The sequence below is a fragment of the Oncorhynchus kisutch genome, linkage group LG3, assembly GCF_002021735.2.
Source record: "Oncorhynchus kisutch isolate 150728-3 linkage group LG3, Okis_V2, whole genome shotgun sequence".
Lineage (NCBI taxonomy): Eukaryota > Metazoa > Chordata > Actinopteri > Salmoniformes > Salmonidae > Oncorhynchus > Oncorhynchus kisutch.
In genome coordinates, this window is record NC_034176.2 from 21,009,000 (window position 1) to 21,035,119 (window position 26,120).

Genomic DNA, 26,120 nt, shown 5'->3' on the forward strand with positions numbered 1-26,120 from the left:
CCTGCAACAGGGTGATCATATTAAGACCTAACATCTGTAGTTAATGTTTATGGGTGTGAGTCTTCAGCTCTTACTCTTCTGTCCCATCTGTATATTTTCTCTTGTCAGGATGCGGATCTGGTCGTGGGAACAATGTGGGGAGACTAGCATGGTGCTACTGGGGTTCCTCACCCTGGGATTGTCTGTAGGGAACCTCTCAACCAGGGGACAGGTACGCTCTCCATCTCTCTCTTACTTTGTCTATGCATATGATGGCCCATCTCCGGCCTCTCACTTACACACACACACACACACACACACACACACATACACACACACACACACACACACACACACACACACACACACAAAAACACACACACACCTCTATCACTGACCTAATATCAGTCCATCAGTCACAATGTTTGTTTGTCTTTCTTTCGCTCTGTTTTTCTCTATTTGCCAGTTATTCACTCATACACTCTTGCTCCGTCTTTCTGTCCCTCTCATCTTCTGACTGGTCCTTCTTACATGAGTTCTCCTATAAAAACCCACAGCTGTTTTCTCTCACTCCTTTTCCAAGGAGAGCACAGTAGATATAATTTGTCTCCACTTCACTCAGATTGTCAGAGTGGCTAGACATGCTTATAATTAGTCACACTGTGTGTACAGGGCCCTGTTCTGCTGTTGTACTCTAAGGGTGCTGTATTGTGTCTAGGAGGATGGGGCAGCCTCCAACAGTCTGGAGGATGAGCTGGAGTCCACCACATACTGGTGGGGGGAGTGGGCCAAGTGGACCGCCTGCACGCGCACCTGTGGAGGTGGGGTCATGTCCCAGGAGAGGCACTGTCTCAAACAGAGGTCAGTCCACTGAAAGAGATATTCTATTCTATACTGTCCTGTTCTATTGTTATTCTATTCAATTATATTCTAACCTGTTATTTTAGCACATTCATTTAGCACATGTATTAAATGTATGTATTTTCTATCCAAAGAAAGAAAGCAGCCGCTGGTAGAGACAACATGACCTGCAGTGGCACTTCGAAAAAATACCTCCTCTGTAACACCAAGGTTAGCATGCATCTAGTACTGCCACCCCTTTTCCTGTCATTAGCTAAATGCATGTTGACACAATACCCCACAACCCAAAGTATATGATGCAGAAGTTAGCACAGCTCTTTTTCTTATCAATTGAGATACAAATAGCTTAAAGGGGTAATCTGCAGGTATTACATACATTTCTGGACTTATAAAGTAATGATATGTACCCACAGATTTTTGAAAAATATAATTCATTATCAGGGCACAAGGTGAGACCTAGATACAGACACAGGAGGTTGGAGTCTTACAATGTTAATTAATCCCAAAAGGGGTAAGCAAGAGAATGGTTGTGTACAGGCAAAAGGTCAAAGCCAGCTCAGTGTCCAATAGGTACCGAAGGGCAGGCAGATTCAAGGTCAGGTCAGGCAGGATGATCAGGAAGGTGGGAAAGTAGTCCAGAGTCAGGCAGTGGTCAAAACCGGGAGGACTAGCAAAAGACAATAGAAAAGGAGTACAGGGAAAACATGCTGGTTGACTTGACTAAACATACAAGATGAACTGGCACAGAGAGACAGGAAACACAGGGATAAATACACTGGGGAAAATAAGCGACACCTGGAGGGGGTGGAGACAATCACAGGGACAGGTGAAACAGATCAGGGCGTGACACTTAGAAATGCTTCAGGAGCTTTGTTCAACTGCAGTACCAATCAGAACCCCAAATATAACATTGTTTAACTCCAATGTTTGTAAACAAAGTAAATTTAAACAAACACTGTCAGCATATAGCCTCAAAACATGATTAAAACTTTAATCTATGAATATAGTCTATGAATTTGAGTGGTTACATTTTTCCAGACCCATCCCTCAGCCTTTTACTGAAACAGTGGAGGGGAACCCCCTTTGTTATTGTTTCAACAGCAGATTGCCCCTTTAAGGTTTAGTGCTGTGGCCATAAACCCTGGTCCTGAAGAGCAACAGGGTAAACAGGCTTTTGTTCCAGAGTTGCCACACCCTGTCACACCCTTTTATTACATATTGTAAAACCATTATAAAATAAAAAACACATGGAACAGACAGAAAAGTGTGTGTATATTTTCTGTCTTGTGCAGGACTGCCCTTCCTCTGGGAGAAGCTTTAGGGAAGAGCAGTGCTGGTCGTTCAACTCACAGGTCTACAATGGCAGGAACTACCACTGGAAACCCCTGTATCCCGGTAAAACAACCATATTAAACCCACTCAGCTCTGTCATTCCCTCCTGTGTGGCCTGTCCTCGAGGCTCGTTATTACACTGTTAACGCTGACCTTTGTGTCCATCCATCCACAGATGACTATGTCCATATCTCCAGTAACCCATGTGACCTGCACTGCACCACAGCCGACGGCCAGAGACAGCTGATGGTTCCTGCCCGAGACGGAACATCCTGCAAGTACAGCAACTACAGAGGGGTCTGTGTGGACGGCAGATGTGAGGTTAGGGAGCGCTTGTTTCTTCATCGAGGAAATGGCTTTGCATATTCTGTGAATGGCCGAAAGCCTTATTTTCCTGGTCACATGATAAGTGTATCAATACTTCTTCAACTGGCTTTGCATGTGCTGAAATGATTCAAGAAGATAATGATCCTGTTTGTGTTAACATCATTTCTGCAGCCAATCGGGTGTGATGGAGTGCTCTTCTCGCCCAATACACTGGATACGTGTGGAGTGTGTCAGGGGGATGGCAGCAGCTGCAGCAGGGTCAATGGAAACTTCCGCCGTGAGGCCACCAGTTTGGGTACGAGTGTGTTCAACCTCAACCACAGACTCAGATAGATTGGGTGTGTGGGTGGGTGGATGTGTGGGCAAGGATAGAGGGTACTGATGGAGGAGATATGGCTCTCCATCTATTCCAAATCTTGAACACACCTATCAGGGACAAGCCCCCCAAATATGTCACTGAAAGATAACTACAGACAGTTCAGAGCTGAATCTGACAACAAGGTCTATTTGATTCTTAAGCTGACTCCTCTGATATCCAGGCTATTTAGTTGCAGGTAAAATGTAGTCATCATAATGTTTCCTGTTTCCTGTCTCCAAGGTTACTCCTTTATCACAACAATCCCTGAGGGTTCCTGGGACATCCAGATCATTGAGAGGAAGAAGTCAGCTGATGTTTTGGGTGGGTACTTCCTTTTTATCCTGCTCCCTATGCCATGTATACAAACATTTCTAATGTATCCTGTTGGTACGGTGTGATGTCATTAGGATCCATATAATTTAATGACAAGAAGAAGGTGTAAAACATTTTATTCAAGATTTTCAGAAAATACAAAGGATATTTTCTCTCCCGCAATGGGATAACCATTAATATTGATAGTGGGACAGTGGGAAATTACTAAAGGAAGTACATTAATCAACTGAAATGAATCAGATCATCTATATACTTTAATTTCCTTCGTGATCTCTTGAAATTACTTTATTGTATTAATTTATGGTCATGTATGGGGAGTAGAAATTCCAGTTTACAGTGAACATCAAAGATTTGACCTTTCCATAGAGTCAACCAACCGGTCCTCCTCCAATGGTTCTCCATCCCCTCAATGAGAATATGTTCTATCCTATCTCCCACACAGCTGTGACTGATCAGGCGGGGAACTTCTTTTTCAATGGAAACTACAAGGTGGACAGCCCCCAGAACTTCCATGCGGCGGGTACCGTCTTCAAGTACCGGCGGCCCATGGATGTGTATGAGACGGGAATCGAGTACATCGTAGCCAAAGGGCCCATCAACCAGGCCATCAATGTTCTGGTATTGTATCCTGCTGAGGTCTGCTCTGCTCCCTTCCCTCGCCGAGCAGCCAGTGCCTCTGGGTAATCTCTAATTTAGAAATAGTGTACACGTATCCAGTAACTTGTAGCTGCAGGGTACAAAATCCCACGTCATTTCAACGAAAAAATAATATGTGATGACGTTTAATCAACGTGGAAGACTGATTGGATTTTCAAAAAGACATCAACGTAAGGGAATTGCTTCCTTTATATGTGCAATTGACTGAGTTTAGTAGGAGAGAGCAGGAGGGAATGGTGAGCTCTCTGGTGCTATTTTGTCTCCTTATAGGTGTGGAACCAGAATGGTCGTATCCCTTACATTACGTACGAGTACACCGTCCTACGGGAGTCCCTGTCCCCCATCCCTCAACCCCCTGTCTACACCGGCCCCGACAGCACCACCCCTGGGGTTTCCGTGGAGATGGGCAGTATGGTGGCCCCCAACGAGAGCACGTATGACAAGGCGATACCTGAGACTCATCAGAACCGTTTGTTGAAGAAGGGGGCCGAGATGGCAGGGGCCGAGGGCCAGGAGACCAATGAGGTGAATGAGGATACAGCAGCCATTGACTGTGACCAGGACAGCCCAACCCTTCCACAATACACAGGTAACATCAATAACTAGAAACCAATATACCAATACAATAACTTAGAGAGAGAGAGAGAGAGAGAGAGAGAGAGAGAGAGAGAGAGAGAGAAAACAACACTGAGCTGCTGATGCGGGCCCCGACGCTCAGGACTATGTGCTATCGCTATCTGTAGCTGATGTGAGTAAGTTATTTAAGCATTTTAACCTTCGCAAGGCTGCCGAGCCATACGGCATCCCAATCCGCATCCTCAGAGCAAGTGCAGACCAGCTGACTAGAGTGTTTACGGACATATTCAATCTCTCCATAACCCAGCCTGTTGTCCCCACTTGCTTCAAGATGTCCACCATTGTTCCTGTACCAAGAAAGTGAAGGTAACTGAGCTGAATGACTATCGCCCCGTAGTACTCACTTCTTTCATCATGAAATGCTTTGAGAGGCTAGTTAAGGAGAGTCTAGTCATATCACTTCCACCTTACCCCACACCCTAGACCCATTACAATTTGCATATCGCAGCAACTCATCCATGGACTACGCAATTGCCATTGCACTACACACTGCCCCATCCCACCTGAACAAGATAAATACCTATGGAAGAATGCTGTTCATCGACTACAGCTCAGTTTTCAACACCATAGTGCCCTCTAAGCTCATCACTAAGCTCAGGGCCATGGGTCTGAACACCTCTCTGTGCAACTGGGTCCTGGACTTCCTGACAACAACAACTCTGACACGCTGATCCTCAACATGTGGGCCCCGCAGTGGTGCATGCTCAGCCCCCTCCTGTACTACCTGTTCTCCCATGACTGCGTGGCCTCGCACATCTCCAACTCAATCATCAAGTTTCCTGACGACACAACAGTGGTAGGTCTGATTACCAACAACGACGAGACAGTCCACAGGGAGGAAGTAAGAGCCCTGTCGGAGTGGTACCAGGAAAATAACCACTCCCTCAATGCCAACAAAACAAAGGAGCTGATCGTGAACTACAGGAGACAGCAGAGAGAGCACCGCCCCATTCACATCGACGGGGCCTCATCGGAGAGGGTCAAAAGCTTCAAGTTCCTCGGCATGCACATCACTGACAACCTCAAATGGTCCATTCACACAAACAGGTGCAACAGAGCCTCTCAAGCTCAGGAGGCTGAAGGAATTATGCCCCTAAGAAACTTAGGTAAACTTTATTCTTTAATCAGCACAACCATTTTCAGCTGTGCTAACATAATTGCAAAAGGGTTTTCTAATGATCAATTAGCCTTTTAAAATTAAAAACTTGGATTAGCTAACACAACGTGCCATTGGATCACAGGAGTGATGGTTGCTGATAATGGGCCTCCGCACGCCTATATAGATATTCCATAAAAAATCTGCCGTTTCCAGCTACAATAGTCCTTTACAACCTTTTTTAAACATTTGTATTTTATTTCACCTTTATTTAACCAGATAGGCAAGTTGAGAACAAGTTCTCATTTACAATTGCGACCTGGTCAAGATAAAGCAAAGCAGTTCAACACATAGAACAACACAGAGTTACACATGGAGTAAAACAAACATACAGTCAATAATACAGTAGAAAAATAAGTCTATATACAATGTGAGCAAATGAGGTGAGATAAGGGAGGTATAGGCAAAAAAAGGCCATGGTGGTGAAGTAAATACAATATAGCAAGTAAAACACTGGAATGGTAGATTTGCAGTGGAAGAATGTGCATGGTAGAGATAGAAATAATGGGGTGCAAAGGAGCAAAATAAATAAATACAGTAGGGGGAGGGGTAGTTGTTTGGGCTAAATTATAGATGGGCTATGTACAGGTGCAGTAATCTGTGAACTGCTCTGACAGCTGGTGCTTAAAGCTAGTGAGGGAGATAAGTGTTTCCAGTTTCAGAGATTTTTGTAGTTCGTTCCAGTCATTGGCAGCAGAGAACTGGAAGGAGAGAGAGAACTGGAAGGAGAGACAGCCAAAGGAAGAATTGGTTTTGGGGGTGACCAGAGAGATATACCTGCTGGAGCACGTGCTACAGGTGGGTGCTGCTATGGTGACCAGCGAGCGGAGATAAGGGGGGACTTTACCTAGCAGGGTCTTGTAGATGACCTGGAGTCAGTGGGTTTGGCGACGAGTATGAAGCGAGGGCCAGCCAACGAGAGCGTACAGGTCGCAGTGGTGGGTAGTACATGGGGCTTTGGTGACAAAACGGATGGCACTGTGATAGACTGCATCCAATTTATTGAGTAGGGTATTGGAGGTTATTTTGTAAATGACATCGCCGAAGTTGAGGATCAGTAGGATGGTCAGTTTTACAAGGGTATGTTTGGCAGCATGAGTGAAGGATGCTTTGTTGCGAAATAGGAAGCCAATTCTAGATTTAACTTTGGATTGGAGAGGTTTGATGTGAGTCTGGAAGGAGAGTTTACAGTCCAACCAGACACCTAGGTATTTGTAGTTGTCCACATATTCTAAGTCAGAACCGTCCAGCTTAGTGATGTTGGACGGGCGGGCAGGTGCAGGCAGCGATCGGTTGAAGAGCATGCATTTAGTTTTACTTGTATTTAAGAGCAATTGGAGGCCACGGAAGGAGAGTTGTTTGGCATTGAAGCTCGTCTGGAGGGTTGTTAGCACTGTGTCCAAAGAAGGGCCAGAAGTATACAGAATGGTGTCGTCTGCGTAGAGGTGGATCAGAGACTCAGCAGCAGCAAGAGCGACATCATTGATGTATACAGAGAAGAGAGTCGGTCCAAGAATTGAACCCTGATGCACCCCCATAGAGACCGCCAGAGGCCCAGACAACAGGTTTGACACACTGAACTCTATCAGAGAAGTAGTTGGTGAACCAGGCGAGGCAATCATTTGAGAAACCAAGGCTATCGAGTCTGCCGATGAGGATGTGGTGATTGACAGAGTCGAAAGCCTTTTCCAGATCAATGAACACGGCGGCACAGTATTGTCTCTTATCGATAGCGGTTAAGATATTGTTTAGGACCCTGAGCGTGACTAAGGTGCACCCATGACCAGCTCTGAAACCAGATTGCAGAGAAGGTATGGTGGGATTGGAAATGGTCGGTAATCTGTTTGTTGACTTGGCTTTCGAAGACCTTAGAAAGGCAGGGTATGATAGATATAGGTCTGTAGCAGTTTGGGTCAAGAGTGTCCCCCCCTTTGAAGAGGGGGATGACCGCAGCTGCTTTCCAATCCTTGGGAATCTCAAACAACACGAAAGAGAGGTTGAACAGGTTAGTAATAGGGGTTGCAACAATTTTGGCAGATAATTTTAGAAAGAAAGGGTCCAGACTGTCTAGCCCGGCTGATTTGTAGGGGTCCAGATTTTGCAGCTCTTTCAGAACATCAGCTGACTGGATTTGGGAGAAGGAGAAATGGGGGAGGCTTGGGCAGGTTGCTGTGGGGGATGCAGTGCTGTTGACTGAGGTAGGGGTAGCCAGGTGGAAAGCATGGCCAGCCGTAGAAAAATGCTTATTGAAATTCTCAATTATAGTGGATTTTTCGGTGGTGACAGTGTTTCCTATCCTCAGTGCAGTGGGCAGCTGGGAGGAGGTGTTCTTATTCTCCATGGACTTTACAGTGTCCCAGAACTTTTTTGAGTTCGTGTTGCAGGAAGCTAATTTCTGCTTGAAAAGGCTAGCCTTGGTTTTCCTAACTGCCTGTGTATATTGGTTTCTAGCTTCCCTGAAAAGTTGCATATGACGGGGGCTGTTCGATGCTAATGCACAACGCCATAGGATGTTTTTGTGTTGGTTAAGGGCAATCAGGTCTGGAGAGAACCATATCTTTTCCTGGTTCTACATTTCTTGAATGGGGCATGCTTATTTAAGATGGTGAGGAAGGCATTTTTTTAAATAACCAGGTATCCTCTACTGACGGGATGAGGTCAATATCCTTCCAGGATACCTGGGCCAGGTCGATTAGAAAGGCCTGCTCGCTGAAGTGCTTCAGGGAGCGTTTGATAGTGATGAGTGGAGGTCGTTTGACCGCTGACCCATGACGGATGCAGGCAATGAGGCAGGGATTTCTGAGATCTTGGTTGAAAACAGCAGAGGTGTATTTAGAGGGCAAGTTGGTTAGGATGATATCTATGAGGGTGCCAGTGTTTATGGTTTTGGGGTGGTACCTGGTAGGTTCATTGATAATTTGTGTGAGATTGAGGGCATCAAGCTTAGATTGTCGGATGGCTGGGGTGTTAAGCATGTTCCAGTTTAGGTCACCTAGCAGCACGAGCTCTGAAGATAGATGGGAGGCAATCAGTTCACATATGGTGTCCAGAGCACAGCTGGGGGCAGAGGGTGGTCTATAGCAGGCGGCAACGGTGAGAGACTTGTTTTTAGAGAGGTGGATTTTTAAAAGGAGAAGTTAAAATTGTTTGGGTACAGACCTGGATAGTAGGACAGATCTCTGCAGGCTATCTCTGCAGTAGATTGCAACACCGCCTCCTTTGGCCGTTCTATGTTGTTTGAAAATGTTGTAGTTAGGGATGAAGATTTCAGAATTTTTAGTGGTTTTCCTAAGCCAGGATTCTGACATGGCTAGAACATCCGGGTTGGCAGAGTGTGCTAAAGCAGTGAATAAAACAAACTTAGGGAGGAGGCTTCTAATGTTAACATGCATGAAACCAAGGCTATTACGGTTACAGATGTCATCAAAAGAGAGCGCCTGGGGAATAGGCACTGCAGGGCCTGGATTCACCTCTACATCACCAGAGGAACAGAGGAGTAGTAGGATAAGGGTACGGCTAAAAGCTATGAGAATTGGTCGTCTAGAACGTCTGGAACAGAGAGTAAAAGGAGGTTTCTGGGGGCGATAAAATAGCTTCAAGGTATAACATACAGACAAAGGTATGGTAGGATGTGAATACCGTGGAGGTAAACCTAGGTATTGAGTGATGATGAGAGAGATATTGTCTCTAGAAACATAATTGAAACCAGGTGATGTCATCGCATGTGTGGGTGGTGGAACTGAAAGGTTGGGTAAGGTATAATGAGCAGGGCTAGAGGCTCTACAGTGAAATAAACCAATAAACACTTACCAGAACAGCAATGGACAAGGCATATTTACATTAAGGAGAGGCATGCTTAGAAGAGTGATCATAAGGTTCCAGTTAGTAATGAGGTTGGTTGGGGTAACGGCGATTCAGACAGCTAGCCGGGCCATCGGGGCGGCAGGGTAGCCTAGTGGTTAGAGCGTTGGACTAGTAACCGGAAGGTTGCAAGTTCAAACCCCCGAGCTGACAAGGTACAAATCTGTCGTTCTGCCCCTGAACAGGCAGTTAACCCACTGTTCCTAGGCCGTCATTGAAAATAAGAATTTGTTCTTAACTGACTTGCCTAGTTAAATAAAGGTAAAATCGGTAGCAAGCTAGCATAGGATGGAGGTCTGTTTTTAGCCACCTCATGCATTTCCATTGGTAGATTAGTGGGGTTCCGTGTGGTAGAGGGGATCAATCCGATTGGCAAATAGATATAGTTATTGTGACCCAAGAAAAATTGTCCGATAGATCTATTCAGATAGCAGCCGATAAGACAGTTAACGATTAGCGGGCCGCAGATGGGCGTTCAGGTAACGTCGCGACGGAGTGGACAGTTGGATAACTCCCTCGGGCAGATAACATCGGTAGTCCAGTCGTGAAGGCCCAGTGGGGATCCACGTCGGCAGTAAAACGGGTCCGGATAGGTGATTGTAGCCCAGGAGTGGCTGATGGAACTCTTCAGCTGGCTAGCTCTGGAATAATTGATGTTTGCTCCGGGATCGATGTAAGCCAATAGTCACATAGATAGCAGCTAGCTAGCTGCAAGATCCAGGTGTAAATGTCCAGAACTTGCGGTTGAAATCTGGGGATTCGGGGATATAGGTCCGGTATGTTCTGGTCTGAGTCGCGTTGTACAAAACTGGCGATAGCTTTGCGACTGGCGATAGCTGATGACCATCAACCGTGGTTAGCTGAATACTAACGTTAGCCAGTAAACTGGCTAGCTTCTGGCTAGCTTCTGGTTAGCATCTGGTTAGCTTCTGGCTAGCTTCTATTGTGGATTTCAGATTTGAGGTAAATAATACTTTTTTTTTTATTGGTGAGGCGGGTTGCAGGAGGGTGTTTTGCAGTTGAGTTTTTGGAAAAGAAAATATATAAAAGACATGTGAAGAAAGATGTAAATATATATATATATATATACACGACAAGATGAGGACAAAGGACGTCTGACTGCTATGCCATCTTGGAGAGATGACATTAACAATGTCTACACTGCATTTTTGATCAATTTAAAAAAAAAAATTGCTTTTCTTTCAAAAACAAGGACATTTCTAAGTGACCCCAAACGTTTGAACGGTAGTGTATAACAAATACATACTGTCCAAATAAAAATTGAGAAATTTCTCAATATCAGAACGAGCAATGTCATTATTCATAATTTCTAAATTTTTATTTGTATGTATTTGTTACTTTTATTGCTAGGTATTACTGCACTGTTTGAAACTAGAAACAAGCATTTCACTGCACCTGCAATAACATCTGCAAATCTGTTTTCGTAACAAATAAACTTTATTGGTTCACCGCTCAGGTATCAGATGAGATAATTTTTTTTATAAAAAATGTAAGAGCATCCTCTCTGCTGGCCCTTTTGAGTCCTGCATTATTCACAGACGTACATACAAAGATGAGCTAGGATCGATGAAAACTTCAGGAAGCCCTGGAATTTTCTCCTTTTTAAAAATGGCTGCATCACAAACATGAGTGGTAATAGGTGCAGGCCTGCCTGCTACCTGCCTGCAGCAAGGTCTCAGACAGACCCTCTACTCGGACTGTGGGACAGTTCTTCAGGGAGTTTGGCCACTGGGTGAGACTGACAAGGAACCCAAACCGTCTGCGCGCGTGATCGTGCATACATTTATTTTGTCCCCCTACACCAAACACGATCACGACACGCAGGCTTGCTGTTGCTAGCTAATTTGTCCTGGGATATAAACATTAGGTTTTTATTTTACCTGAAATGCACAAGGTTCTCTACTCCGACAATGAATCCATACATAAAAACGGTCAACCGAATCGTTTCTAGTCATCTCTCCTCCTTCCAGGCCTTTTCATCGTTTAACTTATATGGTGATTGGCATCTAAACTTTCATAGTATTACCACAACACGTTCATCTTTCAATCTGCTTCTTTAAACCAATGAGGAGATGGGAGAGGCAGGACTTGCAGCGCGATCTGCGTCAGAAATAGAAAGGACTTCTATTTTAGCCCTTGGCAACGCAGACGCACGTTGACGCGCGCGAGCAGTGTGGGTGCAATAATTGAATACCGCGAATGGTGTAGTCAGGGTATGAGGCCCTCTCTACTACTGTTAGAAATGTGCAGAAAGGCTTTGTGTGTTGTTTTGTTGTTGTGTACAAACTGCACATAAAATGTCTCTTTACATACTCTATAAAAAGCACCAGGTGTTCTTCTTGACCACCTGACCAGGAAACACCTCTTGTTCGTCTTAGTAAACTCAGCATAAAAAGAAACGTCCTCTCACTGTCAACTGCATTTATATTCAGTAAACTTAACATGTGTAAATATTTGTATGAACATAACAAGATTCAATATCTGAGACATAAACTGAACAAGTTCCACAGACATGTGACTAACAGAAATGGAATAATGTGTCCCTGAACAAGGGGGGCAAAATCAAAAGTAACAGCCAGTATCTGGTGTGGCCACCAACTGCATTAAGTATAGCAGTGCATCTCCTCCTCATGGACTGCACCAGATTTGCCAGAGTGTTACCCCACTCTTCCACCAAGAAACCTGCAAGTTCTCTGTCATTTCTGGGGGGAATGGCCCTAGCACTCATCCCTCCGATCCAACAGGTTCCCAGACGTGCTCAATGGGGATTGAGATCCGGGCTCTTTGCTGGCCATGGCAGAACACTGACATTCCTGTCACACACAGAACGAGCAGTATGGCTGGTGGCATTGTCATGCTGGAGGGTCATGTCAGGATGAGCCTGCAGGAAGTGTACCACATGAGGGAGGAGGATGTTTTCCCTGTAACGCACAGCGTTGAGATTGCATGCAATGACAACAAGCTCAGTCCGATAATGCTGTGACACACTGCCCCAAACCATGACGGACCCTCCACCTCCAAATCGATCCCGCTCCAGAGTACAGGCCTCGGTGTAACGCTCATTCCTTTGACGATAAACGCGAATCCGACCATGACCCCTGGTGAAACAAAACCGCGACTCGTCAGTGAAGAGCACTTTTTGCCAGTCCTGTCTGGTCCAGCAATGGTGGATTTGTGCCCATAGGCGACGTTGTTGCCGGTGATGTCTGGTGAGGACCTGCCTTACAACAGTCCTACTGCTCTCAGTCCAGCCTCTCTCAGCCTATTGCGGACAGTCTGAGCACTGATGGAGGGATTGTGCATTCCTGGTGAAACTCAGGCACTTGTTGTTGCCATCCTGCACCTGTCCCGCAGGTGTGATGTTCAGATGTACCGATCCTGTGCAGGTGTTGTTACACGTGGTCTGCCACTGCGAGGACGATCAGCTGTCCGTCCTGTTTCCCTGTAGCTCTATCTTAGGCGCTCTCGCCGATCCAACAGGTCCCAGACTGTTGGTAAAATTATGATTAAATGACTGAACAAATCATTTTAAATGGAACTGTAACAAAGTAAACTTATACACTGTTTTATTATATCTGATTAACTATATGAGTTCATAAGGTGGGATTGTGAGACACGGACAAGGAGTAATAAAAGTTAATGAACACCATTCCAACTAGGAATAAAACGAATGGGTTGTGGACTGTGAAAACAGATAAGGTCGTTAGCCTATGGTTGACCCTACAGAAACTTAGCTCTGGGGTTTTTAGATAAGACAGTGAGTGCATTCCTAAGTTTTCTGTTAATTAGAACTGTCAGCTCAGTGGTGATTGATAATGTTGAGGGGTCAAAAGTTACCTGGGAGTGTGTTAGTAAGTTAGAATGAACTTTTCACCTCACTTTGTCCCGGTCGAGAGGAGGGGATTCTGTTAAAGCAATGAAATGACGTCATGATCTGTATATAAACTGTTGTTCGTGGTTAAGTGGCAGCGCGCTCCGAGAATAAATTCTGTTATCTATTATTGAAAGACTGGTCTGCGTCTATTTTATGCAAACAAGAATCTTACAAATTCTCATAAAATAGATGAAGGGTTTTCAATTAATGAAAGCACATTGGCATAATTAAATTACATTAACACAGACGTGCTCAATGGGATTGAGATCATGGCTCTTCGCTGGCCATGGCAGAACACTGACATTCCTGACTTGCAGGAAATAACGTACAGAGAAAGCAGACACGTGGTCTGCCACTGTGTGAACGATCAGCTGTCCGTCCTGTCTCCCTGTAGCACTGTCTTAGGTGTCTTACAGTACAGAAATTGTAATTTATTGCCCTGGCCATATCTGCAGTCCTCATGCCTCCTTGCAGCATGCCTAAGGCACATTCACACAGATGAGCAGGGACCCTGGGCATCTTTTTTGTTTTGTTTTTCAGAGTCAGTAGAAAGGCCTCTTTAGTGTCCTAAGTTTTCATAACTGTGACCTTAATTGCCAACCGTCTGTAAGCTGTTAGTGTCTCAACGACCGTTCCACAGTGGCATGTTCATTAATTGTTTATGGTTCATTGAACAAGCATGGGAAACACTGTTTAAACCCTTTACAATGAAGATCTGTGAAGTTATTTAGATTTTTACGAATGATCTTTGAAAGACAGGGTCCTGAAAAAGGGATGTTTCTTTTTCTGCTGAGTATATAAGGCTTTCTCCCACTTTAATAATTTCTCTAACTTTCCTCTCCCTTCCTACCATCCCAACAGATGGCAACAGCAGTCACACAGGCAGTGTAGCAGTCCCTGCCCCGGCAGCCAGCAGGCCTTTAGAGGAGGTGCCAGACCCAGAGAACCTCATCTGGAGAGTCTTGCTGGGCGAGCGGATTGGTCCAGATGTGGGAGAGGGACTGTTCTCGTCAGAGGTGGGGCCATTGGAGGTAGACCATAGCAGTGTGAAGTTCCCCCTCAAAAGCTCACTGGGGGAGTTCAGTCTGGGCCGGCGGAGGAATGATACTGGAGACCTGCTGTTCCCCAACAGGACGTTGCTGACAGGGATGAGGAGCAACAACCGTACCAACAGAACTAGGTAGAGTAAGGAGAGATCCACACAATGAGCAGAAGTAAATAGGCACATATCGTTATAGTTATAGCAGATATAGTTGAAAAGGAAAACCCAACACTGAGCCAATGTTGGCCCAACATCAACTTGTTATCAGGTATAGGAACCCATCCAAAAAAAGCACTTCAGAATCCCATCTGATCTTCCTCTTCCATCTACCAGACTCTACCTCTCTTCACTATGGGATGCTGCTGTTGAGCAGTTAGAGTGAACACTACTCTCTCTAAGTGAGGACCAGAGTGAGTCATTTCAAGGTCCTGAGCAGAGGGGCATTTAAAAGTGCTGTATAGTCTTGCCAGGGACAAGGGCCTGTGCTGCTGGCTGGGCTGGCTAGTGGAATGGAATGTGCTCCATGCTGGCTTCTGGACCGATCCAATGCTAGCTTCTTTTTTCCTTCTGAGACATCCCAAGAATCGCATGGAGAGGAGACAGCTAAAGCTCAGAGCTGGCCGGGATTTCATTCCATCATATTTATAATTCATGTTGGCTTCCCTGCGCTGTGTCCAAACACCGCTTTGCCAGTTCTTCTGTCAGTGCCCCATAAAACACATCACATGACCCGCCCTGTCTTCCCCTGCACTGGGGAGAAGAACGGATTGGACGAGGACAAGGATAGGAGGAGGAGGTGGAAGGGAGTAGAGGAAGTGAAGGACAAGTAGGAGAGGAGGGGGACAGATTTTTGAACATACACAGGAACTTTGAATCATACTTCACCGGCATATCTCAGTGTAACTGTGACTAATTTCTGCACATTTCTCCCAGAGGTGAATACAGTCTGACAGTATGTTTCTTCCCAGTCATATTTTTCATATTTGTTTAAATGAAAGACTGTATCCATTTTTCTCTTCTTCTCTGCCTCCTCTTTCTTTTTCCGCACCCAATCACTTCCTCCTTTTCCTCGTCCTCTTCTTCATGCTCTTCCTCCTCTCCACCTTCACCTTCTCATTCTCCTCCTACCTCCCTCTCCTGGTCCCCCTTTTCCTCTAAACATCTCTGCTCTGGTTATAAAAAACAGCCAGTGATATTTTTTTGAATTTATTTTATTAGGATCTCCATTAGCTGTTGCAAAAGCAACAGCTACTCTTCCTGGGATCCACACAAAACATGAAACATGAGATAATACAGAACATTAGTAGACATGGACAGAATTACATCAAGCCTACATATCAATACCAATACATACACACAAACTATTGAGGTCAAATAGGGAAGAGGCATTGTGCCCTGAGGTGTTGCTTTATCTGTTTGTTGAAACCAGGTTTGCTGTTCATTTGAGAAATGAGATGGAATGGAGTTCCATGCAATAATGGCTCTATAAAATACTGTACACTTTCTTGAATTTGTTCTGGATTTGGGGACAGTGAAAAGACCCCTGGTGACATGTCTGGTGGTGTAAGTGTATGTGTCAGACCTTTGTGTAAGTTGACTATGCAACAATTTGGGATTTTCAACACATGAATGTTTCTTATAAAAATATGAAGTGATGCAGTCAGTCTCTCCTCAATTCTTAGCCAAGAGGGACTGGCATAGTATTTATATCAGCCCTCTTATTACAATTGTAATGGTCATCGTTGCATGAGGAAGGATCGGACCAAAGCGCAGCGTGTTACATGTTCATGATTTCTTTATTTAACTCAGAACACTACGAACAAAAATAACAACGAGACAAAACGAAACCGAAACAGTCCTGTCAGGTGCAGAACACTAAACAGAAAATAACTACCCACAAAAACCATGTGGCAAAAAGCTACATAAGTATGGTTCCCAATCAGAGACAACTATAGACAGCTGTCCCTGATTGAGAACCATACCCAGCCAAAACAAAGAAATACAAAACATAGAAAAATGAACATAGAGTGCCCACCCAAATCACACCCTGACCAAACCAAAATAGAGACATAAAAAGCTCTCTAAGGTCAGGGTGGGACAACAATGAAGAGCAAGACGTACCGCTCTGTTCTTGGCCAGCTGCAGCTTAACTAGGTCTTTCCTTGCAGCACCTGACCACACGACTGGACAATAATCAAGATAAGAGCCTGGAGAACTTGCTTTTTGAAATGCTGGGTCAAAAAAGCAGATAATCTCTTTATTACGGACAGACCCCTCCCCATCTTTACAACCATTGAATCTAAATGTTTTGACCATGACAGTTTACATTCTAAGGTAACGCCAAGTAATTTAGTCTCTTGTACTTGTTCAACAGCCACACCATTCATTACTAGATTCAGCTGAGGTCTAGAACATAGGGAATTATTTGTAGCAAATACAATGCTCTTAGTTTTAGAGATTAGGACCATTTTATGACTGGCCACCCATTTCAAAACAGACTGCAACTCTTTGTTAAGGGTTTCAGTGACTTCATTAGCTGTGGTTGCTGATGCTTATATGGTTGAATCATCAGCATACATGGACACACATGCTTTGTTTAATGCCAGTGGCAGGTCATTGGTAAAAATAGAAAAGAGTAGCGTGCCTAGAGAGCTGCCCTGCGTTACACCACACTTTACATGTTTGACATTAGAGAAGTTTCCATTAAAGAAAACCCATTGAGTTCTATTAGATAGATAGCTCTGAATCCATGATATGGCAGGTTGAGGTTGAAAACCCATAACGCATAAGTTTTTTCAAGAACAGCTTATGGTCAATAATATTAAAGGCTGCACTGAAATCTAACAGTACAGCTCCCACAATTTTCTTATTATCAATTTCTTTCAACCAATCATCAGTCATTTGTGTCAGTGCAGTACATGTTGAGTGCCCATCTCTATAAGTCTGTGATGATTTGTTTACAAAGAATTTGCATTGTATTTGGTCAAACACAATTCTTTCCAACAATTTGCTAAGAGCTGGCAGCACGCTGGTAGGTCTGCTGTTAAAACCAGTAAAGTCCGCTTTACTACTCTTGGGTAGTGGAATTACTTTGGATTCCCTCCAGGCCTGAGGACAAATATATTCCTCGAGACTCAGATTAAAGATATGACTGATAGGAGTGGCTATAGAGTCAGCTACCATCCTCTGTAGTTTTCCATCTAAGTTGTCAATGCCAGGAGGTTTGTCATTATTGATTGTTAGGGTTTTCCATCTCTCCCACACTAACTTTACAAAATTCAAACTTGCAATGCTTTTCTTTCATTATTTGTTTTTTTTTATGAATGAATATGATTGCTCACTGTTCATTGTTGGCATTACCTGCCTAAGTTTGCCCACTTTGCCAATGAAGTAATCATTAAAATAATTGGCAACATCAAATGGTTTTGTGATGAATAAGCCATCTGATTTGATGAAATTGAATTGAATTCTGAGTTAAATTTGTCTTTCTGCCCATAATTTCATTTAAAGTACTCCAGTTGTGTTCCATCATTCTTTGTATCATTGATCTTGGCTTTATAATACAGTTTTTTTTTTTTTGAGTTTAGTCACATCATTTATCAATTTGTAGCAAGTCAGATGTGCAGCCAGACTTATTAGCCACTCATTTTGGTCCATCTCTTTCAACCATACAGTTTTTCAATTCCTCATCAATCCATGGAGCCTTAACAATTCTAACAGTCAGTTTCTTATTAACAGGTGCATGTTTATCAATAATTGGAAGAAGCAATTTCATAAATTCATCAAGTGCAACATCTGGATGCTCCTTATTAATCACATCAGACCAACAAATATTCTTAACATCATCCACATAAAGTCTTTTGTATGATCTCTTAAACACTATTTTAGGCCCAGCTTTGGAACTTTGGCCTTCCTGGATATAGCCACAATATTGTGCTCACTGCATCCAATGGGTAAGGATACAGCTTTAGAACAAAGTTCTACAGTATTAGTAGAAATGTGATGGATACATGTGGATAATCATGTCCCTGTAGTGTACGTAAACACCCTGGTAGGTTGATTAATAACCTGAACCAGATTACAGGCACTGGTGAGAAGCTTCCTCTTGAGCAGACAGCTTGATGAAAACCAGTCAATATTCAGATCCCCAAGAAAGTAGACATCTGTTTACATCACATACACTATCAAGCATTTCACACATATTATTAAGATACTGACTGTTAGCACTTGGTCGCCTATAGCAACACCCCAAAAGAAAAGGCTTTAGATGTGCCAAGTGAACCTGCAACCACAACACTTGACATAAGATCTTCTCTAAGCCTTACAGGGGATATGGCTCTGAATATATACAGCAACACCCCCCCTCAATAGCTTTTCTGTCTCTTCTATAGATGTTGTATCCTTGTAATGCTACTGCTGTATCAACAAATGATTCATCTAAGTAAGTCTCAGAAATATGTATTAATGTTATCTGATGTTAGCAAGTTATTGATTTCATTAACATTATTTCTAAGGCTACATAAATTAATATGGGCTATTTTTTCAGCACTTTCCTGGGTAGCTTATCAGAGATAGACATAATATGGAAAAGAGCAAATAAAGCAATAGCAATATATACATTCAGCAGCCCATTAATCAGTTGATATATATATATATATGTGTGTGTGTGTGTGTGTGTGTGTGTGTGTGTGTGTGTGTGTGTGCTGCGGGGTTGAAGCTAGGAACCCATAGACTTGGCTCTCATCCCTTCCAGGCTTCTGGAAGGAGGGTGGACAATGAGCCTGTCAAAGCGGATGTAAGCAATGTCCCCACGTGCTCTGGCAGCTTTCATGGCTGGGATAAGTTCTTTCCTCTTCTGGCGCACAGCTTCAGGATAGTCCTCGTTGAGGAAGATATACGTTCCTCTCAAGTTCTTGGCTCTTTACAGAACAGCTATCTTGTCCTTGAACCTCAGGAACTTGACCACTATTGGCCTGGGCCTGTCACCTGGGCTGGTGGTGTGTTTTCCAGTCCTGTGGGTGCGCTCCACCTCAATCTTCCGGGGGTCCATCTTCAATTTCTCAGATATCAATTCTCTTACTTTGTCCTCAGGCTCTGTCCAGGTCTCATGTGGAGATTCTGCAATTCCATCCACAACCATGTTGTTCTGCATTGATTGTCCCTCGAGTCTGATTTATCCATCATTGTTATCATGGATTCACAGACAGAACTGATGTCCTCTCAATGATTTACAGTTTGCTGTCATCTTGCTCTTCTCCTGTTTCAACTCATTGAGCTGACCCTGGGAGAACTGCAAACTGTTCTTCAGGTCCTTTACCTCTCTGGTCAGGTCATCCATTCTTTTATTAGTTGAATCGACCAGTATTAGGACAAAACACGAAGCTATTTTCTAGTTGTTTTAACAACTGCTTGTAAAACTATTTCTGTTTGTTTAAAAGATCCTTCACCTGTGATAGACACCACTGTCCTCAACGGTACTCCCTCCGGCTTTGGTCTTTGTCATAGTAGCTAGCAACGTAGGTTACGCTGTTACTTTTCACAGTTCCAAACAGGGCAGGTCACAGGGAAGATTGAACACAACAAACAGCAAGGATCTAGACAGCCACAAACCCGGCACAACCCGCTGTCCCAGCCACAATGGCTAACCGCGTCGCAGGCTGCGTTCAAGCCTTCAAGAAACCCCCCTAGCTTGATAGGCAGCTAACTAGCAGCTAGGCTAACTGCTACGCCAAATAGCTCCTCAGACCCGGCCTTGGTCAGCAGGATCACTGGACAAAGAGAAGCAGTCCCAGCAACTGATGCCAAATGCGTCGCGGGATCCAAACTAAAAAGTTACCTAGCTAGTAAGACACTTTCAAAACAACAAACTTAGCTCTCTGGATTGGACACAGCAGTTCCAGTACACGTATGATAAGAATGTCACTTTTATGTGAATGTATAAAAAACAGAATGTGGCTGGTTGTTATGATTTTGATGTTGAGGTTAATCAGCCATAGCAGTGATGCAGCAATGTGTGTGTGGAAGAGAGAGCTGGGGTTCAGTGGGTTCACTGTGAAGGCATGGTTATGTTGTGTTTTACAGGACTAATTGTTTGAGACCTTGTTGTCATGTCATGTTTGACAGGACAAATCATCTGAGACCTTGTTGTCATGTCATGTTTGACAGGACAAATCATCTGAGACCTTGTTGTCATGTCGTGTTTGACAGGACTAATCGTCTGAGACCTTGTTGTCATGCTGTGTTTGACAGGACTAATCGCCTGAGACGTTGCTGTAATGCTGATTTTGACAGGACTAATCATCTGAGACCTTGTTGTCATGTTGTGTTTGACATAACCATTCGTGTGAGACCTTGTTGTCATGTTGTGTATGACATAACCATTAGTGTGAGACCTTGTTGTCATGTTGTGTTTGACATAACCATTCGTGTGAGACCTTGTTGTCATGTTGTGTTTGACAGGACCATTCAGAGGTTCCTGCAGAAGAACTTCAAGCTGAGCCCTGCAGACATGTACCGCTGGAAACTGTCTTCTCAGGAACCCTGCACCTCCACCTGCTCTATAGGTAGACACACACACACACATGTATATGGATAACTTATGACATTTTCAGTTATTCCTTAGTTTGCCTGTAATAATTTCCGCTGCAGGAGTGTCAAAGTCCTTTGCCATGTGTGTGCGCTACGATGGAGCTGAGGTAGATGACATGCAGTGTGACAATATGACCCGACCTGAGCCTGTTCATGACTTCTGCATTGGGAGGGAGTGCCAGCCCAGGTATGCACCAGAAAATAACACGCTTTCAGCTTGATTCATTTGGTCAGTCTATGTCATGGAAAGAGCAGCTGTTCTTAATGTTTTATATACTCAGTATATAAGGACTGTTTACCAGTTGGACGATGTGGCAATCAAAGTTCATTGAGAACAATGTTTGTCTCTTTTCCACACTTAACCAGGAACTATAAACTGGTGTTGGCCACTACCATACCATTTACAGTAATAATATTTGATTTAATTGACTTCAGAAGATCACTAACTATACCTGAACTCTACTCTGTGTGCATTCCCTCACCCTCAGGTGGGAGGCCAGCAGTTGGAGTGAATGTTCTCGTACTTGTGGTGAGGGCTTCCAGTTCCGTCTGGTGCGCTGCTGGAAGATGCTGTCCCCCGGGCTGGACAGCTCTGTGTACAGTGATCTCTGCACCGTGGCAGAACTGGAGAGGCCTCTGGAGCGCCGTGCCTGTAAGAGCCCCACCTGTGGCCCCCAATGGGAGGTGGCCGAGTGGACTGAGGTGGGTGGAGCTATACTGTGGGAGTTAACGTGTGTGTGTGTGTGTGTGTGTGGTTTACATTACAGGAATTACTGCGTGGGAACACTATAGTAAGTACATTGTTGCATCCTACTTACAACTGTTTTGGCAGCTGTAGATGATATTAAAAGTGAGTCTGTCCTGTGCCCTCTCCTCTCTCCTGTCCAGTGTCCAGCCAAGTGTGGCCACAGGGCCCAGGTGACCCGGGAGGTCAGGTGTTCAGACGAAACCAAGTTATGTGATCCCCCGACCCGCCCCCCTAACATTAAGAACTGCACAGGCTCGCCCTGCGAACGCCAGTGGACTGTGTCAGAGTGGGGGCCAGTGAGTACACTACTTTCACTACACTACTCCATCTCGTTGGTACATTGATTACGGATAGGAATAGTGATTGCACTGACTGTAAGTTGCTCTTGATCACTAATGCTTTTGCTGTGTCATTCCTGTTAACCTTTGACCTCTGCAGTGCTCGGGGTTGTGCGGCCAGGGGAAGATGGTACGCCACGTGTACTGTAAGACACCAGAGGGCCGTGTGGTGCCTGAATCTCAGTGCTCTCTGGAGAATAAGCCCCTGGCCATCCATCCCTGTGGGGAGAAGGACTGTGCCCCACACTGGCTCACTCAGGACTGGGAGAGGGTAAGGCAACTGGGTCCTTCTGTTGATGTTCTATTAATGCTCTGTTGGTGTTCTATTTATGTTTTATTGATGGTCTGTTGATATTATGATGAGCATTTTGACAATGTTTACCTGATGTTCTCTTGATGTTTTATATATGTTCTCTTGATGTTTTGTTTATGTTCTCTTGGTTAGAGATTCCTTAGCTGAAAGCAGTCTTATTTTCCTCTCAGTGTAACACGACATGTGGCCGCGGTGTGAAGCGGAGGATCGTGCAATGCGCCGGCATCACCGCTGGGAAGTTCCAGACCCACGACAACGAGGACTGTGGTGCCAGTGAGAGGCCAGAGGACGAGAACACCTGCTTTGAGAGGCCCTGTTTCAAGTGGTACACCACACCCTGGTCTGAGGTGAGATACCATTTCAACCATGACATTGTATCTGAAAACATCATGACATGAGCAATACATTGTATTTACACACCTCACATATACGGTGTCCTATCTAATCACAACCGTGAGCAGTGCTGCTGTGTTCAATCCTTGCACTAAGATGTGTGGTGTGTTCATTCCTCAGTGCACTAAGATGTGTGGTGTGTTCATTCCTCAGTGCACTAAGATGTGTGGTGTGGTCATTCCTCAGTGCACTAAGATGTGTGGTGTGTTCATTCCTCAGTGCACTAAGATGTGTGGTGTGTTCATTCCTCAGTGCACTAAGATGTGTGGTGTGTTCATTCCTCAGTGCACTAAGATGTGTGGTGTGTTCATTCCTCAGTGCACTAAGATGTGTGGTATGTTCATTCCTCAGTGCACTAAGATGTGTGGTGTGGGTGTTAGGATGAGAGATGTAAAGTGCTACCAGGCTAGGGAGATCGTGAGAGGGTGTGACTCCCTGACCAAGCCTGTGGCCAAGCAGACCTGCGCCCTGCAACCCTGTCCCACTGAACCCCCAGGTATGTAAGCAATGGCATGGTCCCAAATAGATATGTTTGTGCTGTCTTCCAACACCAATGACCATAGGAGTTGGCAAGACAGCACAAACAGATCTGAGATCAGGCTATACAAGCAGCAGCACATAACCCCAGCCTCTGGCAACTTTAGGAGAGTTACAGTAGCTTATGTCTAGTCACAGGCAAAAGTAGACCGGAGAACATGGCATCGTCAAAGCACTTGTTTTTAATTGTATTATTTGCAGTACTTTTTTGCTTTTCACAACTGAGATAATTATTAGTGTGGGCAAGCACCTCTTTCTTTCATAACAGCCCAAAGTCTTGAGCGTTTAGATTATGGGGGTAAAAAGGCAGATTGATTGATTAATTGATAGATTTGTCACTACAGTATTTTCTGATTGTGATGAGGCTACTTTTTCCATATGATTGATCATATCATAAATGTCTCTGTCATGCAGATGAGAGCTGTCAGGACCGACCCACCACCAACTGCTCTCTAGCTCTGAAGGTGAACCTGTGCAGTCACTGGTACTACAGCAAGGCCTGCTGCCATTCCTGCAGGGCCCAGCACACCTCTTAGTATTGCCTGACACCCCCAAAGCCTTTCCCCCATAGTAGGCTACTCTACTTCACCACAGTAAGTTACTCTACCACACCACACTAGGCTACTCTACTACACTACAGTAGACTACTCTACAGTAAGTTACTCTACTACACCACACTAGGCTACTCTACTACACCACACTAGGCTACTCTACTACACTACAGTAGACTACTATACAGTAAGTTACTCTACTACACCACACTAGGCTACTCTACTACACTACAGTAGACTACTCTACAGTAAATTACTCTACTACACCACAGTAGGTTACTCTACTACACTACAGTACGTTCCCCACAGTAAGTTACTCTACTACACCACAGTAGGCTACCCTACTTCACCACAGTAAGTTACTCTACTACACCACAGTAGGCTACTCTACTACACCACACTAGGCTACTCTACTACACCACAGTAAGTTACTCTACTCTACCACACTAGGCTACTCTAATACACCACACTAGGCTACTCTACTGAACCCTAGTAGGCTACTCTACTGCACCCCAGTAGGCTACTCTACTGCACCCCAGTAGGCTACTCTACTACACCACACTAAGCTACTCTACTACACCACACTAGGCTACTCTACTACACCACACTAGGCTACTCTACTACACCAGACTAGGCTACTCTACTGCACCACAGTAGGCTACTCTACTGCACCCCAGTAGGCTACTCTACTACACCACACTAGGCTACTCTACTGCACCCCAGTAGTCTACTCTACTGCACCCAGTAGTCTACTCTACTGCACCCAGTAGGCTACTCTACTACACCACACTAGGCTTCTCTACTACCCCACACTAGGCTACTCTACTACACCACAGTAGGCTACTCTACTACACCACAGTAGGCTACTCTACTACACCACAGTAGGCTACTCTATTACACCACACTAGGCTACTCTACTGCACCCTAGTAAGTTACTCTACTACACCACACTAGGCTACTCTACAACACCACACTATGCTTCTCTACTACACCAAACTAGGCTACTCTACTGCACCACAGTAGGCTACTCTACTACACCACACTAGGCTTCTCTACTACACCACACTAGGCTACTCTACTACACCACACTAGGCTACTCTACTGCACCCCAGTAGGCTACTCTACTACACCACACTAGGCTACTCTACTACACCACACTAGGCTACTCTATTACACCACACTAGGCTACTCTATTACACCACACTAGGCTACTCTACTACACCACAGTAGGCTACTCTATTACACCACACTAGGCTACTCTACTACACCGCAGTAGGCTACTCTATTACACCACACTAGGCTATGGTATATCCAAAGGGATATGATCTAAATAAGGAAAAAACAGTAGAATATGATAAAGGCTTCAGTATGAACCACATACCTTTCTTTCAGAGGTTGTCAATTGGGCACATGCAAAGACTGAAACCCTGAAGTATTAAGAGTCAAGCGGGGAGACGAGAGAGCAAAGAGTGAACTGGTGCATCTATTTTTGTCTTTTGAAGAGAGAATCCTACATCAGAAATCTCTTAAACCACACAGGGCCATACTTATGTGGAAAGATGCATCAAATTATTTCCTGGTTGACTATACTGCATGTCTAGACTGTATTTAAGGTAAATATTGATTATATTGTTAATTAGTGTCTGGCACAAGGAAGGTGGCCTTACTGAGTGTTATCCTTGGCTATGCTATAAGAAATAGTACAATATGTCAAAGAAAGGTTTTAAAAAATGTCTCAAGACTCATTTCAGCTTCATCTCTTGTAAGTGTCCCATTTTATTCTGCTCATTCTATTGTTATTATGCCCATACTGCTATTTCTATGTTATTAGTTATTTTTGCAGGACATACAATTTATTTATTGCTCATCACACTTAATTTTTATCAATCATGGCATATAATTCTTGAAGTTACTAAATGCCAGTTAGCTAAATGTGAATGAGAGCGTGAATTGAGAGGGTAAGACTGAAGACATACAGTATGACCATACAGTTATCCCATTTATGAACTGAAAGATTCCTGACACGTGAGAAGGTTGAAATACATTCAAGAGTGTGTGTCTCATATTGGCAATATCGTTATCTAGTTTACTGGTTTTGTTAACTGATGCCTCTTTGTCCAAAAAAAGTTATCATTGACATTTTGTACTGTTATCAACTGAAATGCTCAATGTATCTACCTGTATTTCAATTAAAAGGTCTACATTATAGCTGTTT

General features: G+C 44.2%; 1 protein-coding gene across 1 annotated transcript in view; it reads left to right on the forward strand.

Annotated features, from left to right (window-relative positions):
- The window catches only part of LOC109873324 (ADAMTS-like protein 2), a 28,016-nt gene extending 1,905 nt beyond the window's left edge, over nucleotides 1-26,111 (forward strand). The window contains exons 2-19 of the mRNA XM_031816324.1: nucleotides 109-211; nucleotides 698-840; nucleotides 975-1,050; nucleotides 2,133-2,235; nucleotides 2,348-2,493; nucleotides 2,671-2,794; nucleotides 3,098-3,178; nucleotides 3,633-3,808; nucleotides 4,118-4,436; nucleotides 14,257-14,575; nucleotides 20,897-21,000; nucleotides 21,086-21,212; nucleotides 21,514-21,727; nucleotides 21,914-22,069; nucleotides 22,212-22,382; nucleotides 22,595-22,771; nucleotides 23,169-23,313; nucleotides 23,769-26,111. Coding sequence (XP_031672184.1) covers nucleotides 109-211; nucleotides 698-840; nucleotides 975-1,050; nucleotides 2,133-2,235; nucleotides 2,348-2,493; nucleotides 2,671-2,794; nucleotides 3,098-3,178; nucleotides 3,633-3,808; nucleotides 4,118-4,436; nucleotides 14,257-14,575; nucleotides 20,897-21,000; nucleotides 21,086-21,212; nucleotides 21,514-21,727; nucleotides 21,914-22,069; nucleotides 22,212-22,382; nucleotides 22,595-22,771; nucleotides 23,169-23,313; nucleotides 23,769-23,890 — 2,806 coding nt within the window. The 3' untranslated portion in view covers nucleotides 23,891-26,111. The remainder of the gene's footprint in view (nucleotides 1-108; nucleotides 212-697; nucleotides 841-974; nucleotides 1,051-2,132; nucleotides 2,236-2,347; nucleotides 2,494-2,670; nucleotides 2,795-3,097; nucleotides 3,179-3,632; nucleotides 3,809-4,117; nucleotides 4,437-14,256; nucleotides 14,576-20,896; nucleotides 21,001-21,085; nucleotides 21,213-21,513; nucleotides 21,728-21,913; nucleotides 22,070-22,211; nucleotides 22,383-22,594; nucleotides 22,772-23,168; nucleotides 23,314-23,768) is intronic.
- The last annotated feature ends 9 nt before the right edge of the window (nucleotides 26,112-26,120 follow it).